Source organism: Sinocyclocheilus anshuiensis, unplaced genomic scaffold (assembly GCF_001515605.1).
Source record: "Sinocyclocheilus anshuiensis isolate Anshui unplaced genomic scaffold, SAMN03320099.WGS_v1.1 scaffold319, whole genome shotgun sequence".
NCBI classification, from domain to species: Eukaryota; Metazoa; Chordata; class Actinopteri; order Cypriniformes; family Cyprinidae; genus Sinocyclocheilus; species Sinocyclocheilus anshuiensis.
This window is the reverse complement of record NW_015552566.1, coordinates 143,759-155,869: the sequence shown is the minus strand read 5'-3', so window position 1 is coordinate 155,869 and position 12,111 is coordinate 143,759. Positions and strand designations below refer to the sequence as shown.

Here is a 12,111-nt window from a genome sequence, read left to right as displayed (position 1 = left end):
GAGTCATTAGTGGTGTTGCTAAGACAAGAATCGCTATAAAGTGTAACCATGCCTGCCCACTCTGGAAGATTCATAATGTAAGAGTTACAAGGTTTGTCACAAAGGTGAGTCAAAACATTACAAACTGGATTTTAAAGCAAAATGTTTTAAAAAGGTACAACGTACTTGGCATCTTTAATTAGAATTAGGAATGAGAACTTGATGTTTTCAGTTCAGCAAAGATGCATTCATTTGATTAAAAGTGAACACATTTATAATGTTACAAAAGATTTCTATTTCAAACAATTGCTGTTCTTTTGAACTTTGTTCTTTAAAGAAAAGAAAAAGAAAGTATCACTTTTTCTAGAATTTTTTAAAACTTTTATTCATTAAAGAATCAAAGAAAAAAGTATCACAGGTTCCAAAAAATATTAAGCAGCACAGAAGTTTCAACACTGATAATAAATCAGCATATTAGAATGATTTCTGAAGGACCATGTGACACTGAAGACTGGAGTAATGGCTGATAAAAATTAAGCACTGCATTACAGAAATAAATTCTATTTTGAAGTATATTAAAATAGGAAACCAATATTAGAAATTGCAATAATATTTCACAATATTAGTTTTTTTCTATATTATTTAACAAATAAATACAGCCTTGATGAGCATAAGAAACTCCATTAATAACTCCATACAGATAATTAAGTTGTCGACGTGATTTGGAAAAAGTTCAAATAATACAGACTGATGGTTTTAATAGAAGTATATATTATTGATTAACAACCCCAAGAGCTTTCAGTAGATCTGTATTTAATGATTTAAATTGTCACCCTAACAATCACATTGCAAAGCACTAAAAACAGTCCAAACACTTTAGCAACTGTATAGCAATGCCCTGCCAACCACCCAGAACACTCTAGCATTGTGCCAATGAGTTTTGCCCGAGCAAAGACTGTTTTCTCGTTTCACATTTTCTCCAGCAAATGTAAAAATCTAGTTCATATTCTGCTTTTGTAGAACAGCACAAGCAGCTGATATATCAGATACGGCAGACATTAGCATCTTATGTCAGAGGACAATATTTCCTCTCATATTTCCTAGAAACATTCTCTCTGGCTCTTCCGACTCATTCATCACCTTGGTGTTATTTCAGTGAAAGTAAAGGAAGGAAAAAGTATAGAAGAATATGAATCATTTAAGCCCATAAGTATATGTGTGGAGAGTCATTCACACCTCTGTGGTAATGCTACACTAGACCCTCGTTGAGTTTGGACGTTACATGCAGGAACATGAATATGCTTTCATTTCAACACGCACTCAACTCACTGTGCTCTAGTTAGAAACACGACAGCAATGTGAGATCTGAGAGTTTGTGTGTGGTTATCGTCGTAAGTGTGATTACTTTTTTAGCACTGTAAGTTTTATCATTCATAACTCACATTACCGTCTGCAGCAGTCCTACTTTTTAGCACTCACTCACTAGATTTCTTGCTTGCTTGCTGGTTGCTAGGGTGGTCGATAGTAATGAAAAGCGCTTTTTGTGAAATTATCATGAAGTAATAGACTCCGTTTGGTCTGTCTTATGTTTGTACCCTCCAGGCCGTCTGTATGCAGTGAGATGATGTCTGGTCCCTCACACGCATCACCATGGCCTCCACCAATAGTGCGGCTCTGTTTCTAATGAGTAAATGAGAAATGTGCCCTTGCTGGAGGATGGTATGTGCCAGGGCAGCAGAGGTTACAGTAGGTTTTCATTATATGTAATTGAAAGCATAATGGAGGCCGGCCACCTTTACCTGCACTGCTCATAAAAGCTCATTCTGTAATGACCATGAAATATGGACTTTTACATGTGGGCAGGGCTTATGCCTTCCATCCTTTCTGATAGGCTCTTGTCGGTTTGGCAGCTACTTTGCTTCTAATCTGGAAAGGGGTCTCTCTCTCTCTCTCTCTCTCTCTCTCTCTCTCTCTCTCTCACACACACACACACACACACACTATTTATAGCTCAGACAGAATGCGTAAACTGGATACAGAATGAGGCCCTGTCACAATAATATGACCCATACACACTCACTATGCCCCTCAGCATGGAGTGTTGCTAATGCCCACTTTTCAAGAGGATGATTCGCTTAATGCCAGCTTTTCATTTGAGTGATGATCTCAGAGGGGCTGTGAAATGACTATCAACTGTGTGTGTGTGCATGCGTGCGTGCGTGCGTGCGTGCGTGTGTGTGTGTGAGATTGTGTGTGCACCAGAACGTGTAGTATTTTTGTTGAGGGTGCAATTAGGTCTGTTTCTGCTTGTGTTAAATGAGGAATCCTAGAAATGAGGGAGTACAAACATAGTATAAACATATCCAGTATCTTGATTGGAGATCAGAATTAGTATTAGCAGTAGTAATTCAGATTGTTATTATTATTATTATTATTAAACACAGTGTACCTCACAGAATATTTTTTTCTTTGTTCTTCAGCCAAATGTTTCCGCTTGTGCTCAGTGATGAATCCTAGAAATGTGGGAGTGGGAGTACAAACATATCCAGTATCTTGATTGGAGATCAGAATTATTATTGATAGTAGTAGTAGTAGTAGTAGTAGTAATTCAGATTATTTTTATTATTATTATTATTATTATTATTAAACACAGCGTATCTCACAATTTTTTTCTTTAGCCAAATAGTTTACATTGTTTTATACATTAGCATGTCAGCTTGAAACAATATGTTTGATATGTTTGTTTGATACATATTTTTAACCTGGATACATTTTCTGTGACACAAAATTCATTTAATGTGGATTTCTCAATCAATTACAATGTGTGTACTCTGTGTAAATTAACAATGGGTACTCTTTCTCCGCGCATCCATATATCTTTGTTCATTTATCAGTAAAAGTCCTGCTGGATTATGCCAAACACCTCACTATGCATTATTCAGTGGACTTTTGACATCTCCAGAGATCACGTGAAAACTACAGATAGTGGCCAAATTTAAAATTGCATTACGGGTGTTGCCACAGCCCTTTTTTCTGTTTTCTCTAGTCACATAGCATGGATTTCAAACTTTTTTGAGTGTGTTTCTACTGCATAGACAGCCAAGGTTTATTAAAAGCCCATCTTGTCAGGCAGAGACACATGACCTGGAGAGAAGAATGACGAGTGTGCCAATCAGCTCCAGCTGCATCCATGCTACGATTAAAGCGCAAACAAGAAACTGAACTCTTAAAGAGTGTATATCAGAGTAAGTTACGCCCTCGGTCCCGTTTGCCCCCTCTTTCCCCCATAATGAGGGCACAAATTGGGTCCACTCTCTCATTGGCATTTACACTGGCACAGCAGTCTGATGAAGGGCTCTTTATATGCTTCTGATGATCAGTTGACTCCCCTCGGTGCCCGCTCTCTTCTCTTTCACTCAGTCATGTTCTTCACTGAGTGAGTCTAATGTGTAAGCATGTGCTGGTTACCCACAGCAAACAGTGTTCTAGGATCTAGAAATGTCTGTGCCATGCTGGACTGGTGTTTACTGCCGAAAACCAGCCTGTTTGATAATGTTCTGCTGGAGCCTGCCGCAGGGGCCCCACAACAATCAGACGTGCCTGCAGTGATGCAGAAGAGGGAATAGAAACAGAAAGGATTTCACAGTGTGTGTAATGTGCGTATAGTTTTAGGGGGAGATTTCATGTAGCTTGTACGTTTCATTTAAAAGAGATGGCTGTTGGTAAATATAATTCATTAGATGTGTATTTTACAACTTGCCACTCATTTAATCATATTTGTAATGTATGCAAGCCTGTTTCCACCATGAAATAAAAATAAATTAAAAAAAAAGATAATTCTTACTTTTTATGTCACAATGCAGGCTTTTTTTCTTGCAATTCAATTTTTTTTTTCTCAGAATTAAGCTTACATCTAGGAATTCTGAGTCTTTTCTCTGAATTCTGAGCTTATGTCTTGCAGTTCAGTTTTTTCACAATGGAATAAAAAAGTTAAAAAGCTAATTGTGACTTATTTATATGTCACAATTCTGATTGTGATAAAAATTTAAATTCTAAATATCTTATAAAATATCTAGATAAAAATTCTTATCTTCTCAGAATTGTGTTTATATCTTGCTTTTCTGACAGTTCTTAGAATTGCAAGAAAAAAGTCAGAATTTGTGAGGTATAAATTCAGAATTACAAGGAAAAAAGTCTTGAGTTCTGGGGGAAAAAGTCACAATTACTTTAAAAAAATTTTTTTATTTTTGATTCTGTTTTTGAAACAAGCTTAAATAGTAATGTATGCATGTAAGAAGCCGCTGTTTTTTTATTACTGCTTATATTTAATAACTATAGTTTATAATCTATAATTTTGTATAGACTTAATAAGATAAATATTCTTATACTTTGGTTTGCATCCATCAAATAAAAGCCAAATAAATTCTAAATAAGAAAGAAAATAATTAGCTATAATTAGAAAAGCTACCATTCATTAATAGTGGATTTTACTATGAATTAAATACTTTACAAATGACTGGTAATTCATAAAATTATAGAATTAAATGAATTGATTACATTTAACTGTAAATACAATACAAATTAATAGTATTATATAATAATTACAATTATGTATAATAAGTATATTATTTAAGTGTTTACCTTATTGGATTTTAATATATATTAAATATTTTACAAATAAATAGTAGTTCATATAATTCTATAATTAAATATTTTAATTAATTGGATTTTACTGTAAAAAAAATACTTCACAAATGTATTAGTACTTACTTTAATAATATAATTAATTATATGAAGTGCTATTCATTTGTGAAGTATTTTATTTACAGTAAAATCCAGTAAATTAAGTATTTTAATAATATAATTTAATTTACTAGATTTTACCAATTTACTAATTATCTATATTTATAGATTTTTTTAGATGGATGGATGGATGGATGGATGGATAGATAGATAGATACAGTATCTCAATACTGCCCTGCGGCCCAGTCTCCGAAGGGAGGGGATCATGCTCTGCTTCAGTATGTCACAATACATGTTGGCATTCATGGTTCCCTCAATGAACTGTAGCACTCATGCAGCCCCAGACCATGACACTCCCATCACCATGCTTAACTGTAGGCTTCCTTCTGGGACGAGCAGACTATGGTCTGAGCACTGACAGGCTGACCCCCCCACCCCTTCAACCTATAATGGTGGCCACACAAAATATTGACACTTTGGGCCCAATTTGGACATTTTCACTTAGGGGTGTACTCACTTTTGTGGCCAGCGGTTTAGACATTAATGGCTGTGTGTTGAGTTATTTTGAGGGGACAGTAAATTTACACTGTTATACAAGCTGTACACTCCCTACTTTACATTGTAGCAAAGTGTCATTTCTTCAGTGTTGTCACATGAAAAGATATAATAAAATATTTACAAAAGTGTGAGGGGTGTACTCACTTCTGTGAGATACTGTAGATAGATAGATAGATAGATAGATAGAGAACTGTGATGTAAAAGAAATAAGATTCTGATCACACTGTCTGCCCCTATTCTGTGACATCATTATTTACTCTGCGCTTAAGGCTGAGAGCACAGTTTCCAGCTGAAGCGTATCATTGCTGGCTCTCTCCCTCACATGCAGATTCACAAACAAACACACGCCACCTGCGCTCCACAGCAGCACATTTCCCCGGTCCAGGTGTGGGCCCTACCTCTGATTACTCCAGCACCGCACGGCATCATTTAAGCGCTGTTTATTTGCGCATGCCCATGTGCGAGCGGCTTTTGGCTCTGCCACACTGTGTGCCTGTGCTATCTGCTGGGCACACGAGGAAAAGCAGAGTCACCGTCTCTTCCCTGGCACGCTTCTTTCTCTTTGAGCCAGTAGAACAGGATTTACGAGCACCTGTCACAGGGGTATGTGCCTCCTCTCCTCCCCCACCAGTGCAAATCATCAGGGGGAATGTGGCCACCCAGTCCCTGCTATCGCTTTAGCACCGTGCAGTGTGCGTGTTTGAGATCTTCTGTATACACACCAGATAATAACTGAAAAATTATGGACACCACCATTCTGCATCTGATGTATGTTTAAAACACTGCATATATCTCAGCGGTTATGAGTCCCTGCTGTCCGGGACTGTGTATGCGATGGACAAAGTTTAACAACATGTAACATCCACAACATATACAATACAAATCATGCTGAGAATAACTCTCCACAAGGTGCCAAAACACAATCTTTGGCCATTATGTCCACAAATATTTTATTATGTACTTGGAAAAGAAAAGAAAAAAAGCACTTTTTACCCCACTGGATCCTTCACTTTAGTCATCTAATAAAGAGCATAAGTATAAAACATGGTTTTATTTTTCCCAAAACTGATAGCATTGTATCTCTGCATTTTCAAGCAGATTGTTTTGAGCAGTGTGTGAATTATACAGTAATTTTTAGGGAGGTTGTCATTTCCACAGGAAATTTTCAGGCTGCACAGGTAACTAAACATCAACTCATATTAAAGATATTTGTAACAACATAGAAACATTTTTGTGGTATATTTGTAATATGCAAGTCTTTTTCAAGTCATAATGACAGTTTTTGTCAATATTCCATCCAATAATTATCCTAATGAAAAATACTCAGGAACCTGAGTGATCTGTTAATGGTTACTACTTCAGACAAAGACAATATATGTTTTTTTCCCCAATTTTCCCATTATTCTAAAAGCTGAAACATTGTTTAGAAGTTCAGATGATTATGAATCATCTTAAATTGCAAACATTTAATTTATATTTAAAATAATTCAACACCTTCAGGTAACTAGTGAGATCTTGAGATTAACACACTTTTTACAGCAGTACAGTGAATCATTTAAAATCTTTAATGACTTCAAGCACTGCGGTGATCCTGCCTAAGAGTGGGTCTTGTTTAATGTTGGTATTTGCTTCATCTTTCTTTCTCTCTCTCTCTCTCTCTCTCTGTGTGTGTGTGTGTGTGTGTGTGTGTGTGTGTGTGTGTTTTGAATGCAGCAGAGCTCCAGAGGGAGGGAAGCATCGAGACGCTCAGCAATAGTTCTGGCTCCACCAGTGGCAGCATTCCCCGAAACTTCGAGGGCTACCGGTCCCCTCTCCCCACCAATGAGAGCCAGCCCCTCAGCCTCTACCCCACCGCCTTCCCCTAAAACCAGCCGTCCTGCCCCAAGGAAAACTTCTCTGTCGCCTTTGGACAATCTTGACAGTACAACCACAACACATCAACACAACTCCATTCTGCTCCGCTATATCTTTTCTCTGTTCTTTTTCCTTTAATCAAACCTGGCATGCAGGAAAACCCTGTTCAATCAGGCCCTGCGTTACCATCCTTTGTCATTCACTTCCCTTGTAGCTTAATGTTAACATTGCCTCCACCTGAGAGAGAGAAAGAGAGTGCATGGATATTAACCTTGACGGGTCGGATGAACTGTAGAAGGGATCCGTTGGAGTTGCCACTTTTCTCAAAGATGTGTCATATTACCAATATCATTATCAATCGAACTTCCAGTGCGCATCTTTATTGAATGCGTGCATGTGTGTGTGTGAGTGAGAGAGAGTGTGTGCTCATCAAATACGTGTCCTGATTAGTTCTCGGTAGTTGAGTTTAGGTTTGAGCTCACAAAGCGCTATGCTGGTTTCCATTCACACATCAGTAGACAGTGTTTGATATATTTTAGTAGACATGTACTGTAGTTCACATTTGAATTGATTTGACTTTTATAGGTAATCAAACATGGTCATGTTTACAATTGAATCTTGTTACATTATAGTGTTTATGATTCTGCACATTTTTCTGTATATTTGATTTAAAAAAAAAATAATTTGATTGTTTTTACCAAGAGTCAGTTTCTTGGATTCAATTTTATTTGCTTTATAAAATCAGTGGATTCAAATGATTTAAATTCCTTTCAATTTATGCGTAAATGACATGTATTGATTCTTTCAAAAAGGGAGTTTTGTGTTCTAATGTTTCCTTGTTTGATTCGCTTTTTTTCCTTGTTTTATAGGCTGATATTTAGCAGTGGCGCTCTCAACGATCCACAGCAAACTTCATTCAGCTCAGGCGATTGATTTTGACACTACCCAAATGTTAAAAAAGTAGTTCCATCATTATCATTATCGTCATCAATATATCATTCTGTATTAGCTTGTTTATTTAACTATTTTAAATGGCTTTGTTTGAAGAATGTCTTTTAGCTTTGCTTGACTGGATGTAACGTTTTACACACACACACACACACAACACACAGTTATTGATAAATACCAATTAAACAAGAAATGTGAATACATGGTCCTAATCATCAGCTTGTCAAAATGTTTAAAGAGCCCGCTGTTGGCTGGCAGCTCTGTGCATGTTGAAAGCCTCAGTAGCTGGAGAGGAAACATGAAGAGTTTGTTCACCGTAATTTATAACGCCATTCAAGTTGGCATGACTTTATGTCTGAATGCAGTGCACATGCTTTGTATGGACTATATTTTTTGTAATAATACTTACGCAATGTGATCTTGAAATAGGAATTTATGCAAGTGAATTTAACAAGTCTTCTATACATTTGTGTTTGCTTAATACTGCATATGCATTCTGACTTCCTTAGTTTGTTGTTTTCCCTTTTAACTTACCTTGCTCTCTCCTGAATATATTTGTTATACAAAAAAATAAATAAATGCATTTGAATGACGAGGTAAAAATCTGGGCCTGAGGCTACAAATCTCAATCACTGCCTTTGTTTAGGGAACTGTTTTTTATCATCATGAATCTTCCACAAGCTTCAGGACACAGGCTGAGATTTCTTCCATCGTTGCTTTAATTGCATGTGTGTAAGCTTTGTGTTATGATATTATAATGAAAGGTTTATTTGCGATTATAGTGAGCAGCGGAGTTTTCCAGCACAACTTCACCAGGAATTTATCAACTCTCTGTTCTCTTAAAATATTGAACGTGTGAAATTAATAGTTTAAACATCACTGAGTAATTATATTTAACTTTGCTATCAAATTGGCAACAATATATAACAACCGGTAACTGTCTTTTTTTTTTAATAAAAAATAATTCTTATGCAACTTGACCTGATGCAGTAGACAGATAGTATCAAAAAAGACACTCTTTTGTCATCATAGTGATCTTTATTGTACTGAGTCAAACAAGCAGAGATATTTTTTTATGCAAAGCAAAAGGGTTTTTCACTTTTCCATCCTCGCCAGCATTTTCAGGCATCTTCTCATCAAAAAAACACACACGCACACAATCACCCTTATACAGTAATGCTTCCCACAGTGTCTCAAAGGCGACGTGAAGCAGTCGGTGTGGAGAAGAGTGGCAGAGCTCACACTCTCCGTCTGGGAAGGTCAGCCCTCGTTCCTCTCTGTCTCCCTCCAGACCACCAGTGCCACCTTATCACCGGAGCGACAGCCTATAAATACCAACAGAAGATAGCAAGCATTTCAGTGAGGAGTGTCAGAGGTTTCCACCTCTCTGCAGGGTCAGAAGGCTGCTGTGCAAATTTGTACATTTAGGTAAAGAAGCATTAGTCTATAAACAGTCTGCCGTTTAGTCGCTGTGGCACTGATACACAATCTACCACGAGTCAATCTGTCAAGGCTTGTTGGCAATCCATGTAAGATTTTGTGGCTGTTTGTTCCAAAACACTCCTCGAATCCTCCACACTCCATGTATCCCAATGGGAACGGACTCCATTCAGTAACGGGCTGTTTTCTGGCACGGCTGCTGGTCTCTCCCCCCTTCGGAGGTCATGCATCCCTTGCCTACTAACTGAACTAATGGCTGCTCCTCTTGAACCATAAACAGAAAACATAAGATGTCTTTAAAGGGGGAAAAATTAGAGAACAAGAACCTCAACCACCTTAGAATAAAGTATATTAGAGTATTTTACTGTTTCTTGTAGGTATTTTTTCTTAACACCTTATCAAAAAATCCAGTAACTTGCAAATCCAGTAATCTGCATGAAGATGTGCAAATAAAAGCTTGTACTTTGTAGTAGCTTTGCTGATTTTATTTGCATTATGCATGTTTTTAGAGTTTAGTGGACGTTTTTATTCAAAATAAAAAAAGATATCAACCTTGTTAAAATAAAAAAATAAAAAACGTTATATACATCATTCAAGTAGCAAGTGTCTCTCACTATATTTTGTTAGGTGTTTCAGTAGAGAACAATCTTAGTCTTTTGTACAAACCTGATATTTATACAAATATCTTTTATTCAATAAACAGAGCTTATCTTAAACACCTTGTAGTGTCATAAACTTAAACACAAGGCTTGTAATATTAAATTAAATTGTCAACCCTGTTACCCTTTTGTTTTTGAAAAGGCTATAGCCTGCCTATCCCGACATGTTATTTACATTGCACAATCCCACTCATTATATTTTAAAGACACTCTTTGTCTGAAATACATGTTGAAGAAATTCACTTTACAAATGCTTTTGTGAAAATTAAAAAAAATAAAATATGATACAAATTATTCGCGCGGTTCGAGTGAGCTATTGTTCTCCACATAATTGATTTGCTGTATTCTACATAGGCCTATAGGCCATACATATTTACATACACGGAAAAAAACAACGTGTTTACAGGGGCTGGTTGATTAGAGGTTGTCTGTTGCCTTCCAGTAAACCGTAAACAGTATAATTTTGTAATCGCTTCGTGTTGTAATAGCCTATGTTACTTGTCGATCAGACGAGGCGTGTAAAGCACTCATCTCCACAACTGTTTGAGAGACAGTAAATTCCTGGAGAATTAAAGGGATCAGTGTTGACATTAATGTGTGACATACACTATTTTTCAATTAGCTGCTGAATAGCCTCGATTAGATCAACTTATCTCCAGGATCCCCACACCTGGACGCGCATCTCATCAGCGTCCTGATCGAAACGATGGCCGTCTGTTTGTCATCGCTAACAGATACAGTGAGAACAATCTTCCTTTATCTTGAAGTCATTCTCACTGAATAGCGCTGGATTGATTGTGAAAGGGTGGTTGTTTTATATTATTGATGTTACTACGCAGAGTTCCCCCCCTCATCCCTTATTTCTTATCCTATTACAATGACAAGTAGCCTAATCTTTACTATTTGAGTCTGTGGAAAAACATTATTTAGTATAAAGTGTATAATAAAGTATATTTAAAGACATTAATTATAAAGTCGGAAACACACATTGGGTACATGCAAATCGTATATAATATAGAAAATATGTTTATTTATTCACACTGCACAATAGCCTACATTTTGGAGGTGATAAAATGATTAGTATTTTACAATTGTTCGTTTAACCCCCCCCCCCCCCCCATCATCCCTTATTTCGTATCCTATTACAATGACAAGTTGAACTTTTCTATTTGAAGCATTCAGTGGAAAACATTATTTAGTAGCCTATAAAATGCATATAAAGTATATTTAAGGTCATTAATTATAAAGTCGGAAACTTGCAAATCGTGCATGCAAATATAATATAGAAAACGTGTTTATTTATTCACACTCCACGACACATTTGGAGGTGATCACATGACTAAAATGCCTTTGTATTTTACAACTGTTCTTTGGAGAGAAAAAATACGTTAGGCTGTTTGTTAATAGTGAGTTAATATAATCACCACTAAGTAATTACCTAGATGTTCAGAGTAATAAAATCTACAGTCTTCGTACTGAGGTTTATAACAACAGGATAACTGCACATGTGCCACAATAAGTAAGAAATTAAAAATAAATGAACAATTATTTAACGAATGATAAGTCTAATTATATATATATATATATATATATACACACACACACGATACAATACAATAGAAATTAGTTCATTGTTCATTAATGATTTAATTAATCAGTGATTGTTGCAAGTTGAATGGAAACAAAGGTGTTTTAACACAATGATGAAAAACGTTTAGTAATAAACCTTGTTAGTGTATCATTACATTAGATGTGAAAGAAATATACAATTTTATTTAACCACAAATAACTTTAAAACTTACAAAGGGGTAAAGCACTTGTTGCGTATAAACGGAGCATGAGGCTTCATCGCTGAAGGGGAAATGATGCGCGCAGTCAGCATCGCACAAAAGCTCAGGGGACCGAGAAAGTCCAGTGTGTGTGTGTGTGT

The 12,111-nt window shown here is 36.4% G+C and overlaps 1 protein-coding gene across 1 annotated transcript in view; it reads left to right on the top strand.

Moving 5' to 3' along the window:
- bcas3 (BCAS3 microtubule associated cell migration factor) overlaps nt 1–8,679 on the top strand; it is a 238,299-nt gene extending 229,620 nt beyond the window's left edge. The window contains exon 24 of the mRNA XM_016455623.1: nt 6,994–8,679. Within this exon, the coding sequence (XP_016311109.1) occupies nt 6,994–7,145 (152 nt within the window). The 3' untranslated portion in view covers nt 7,146–8,679. The remainder of the gene's footprint in view (nt 1–6,993) is intronic.
- The last annotated feature ends 3,432 nt before the right edge of the window (nt 8,680–12,111 follow it).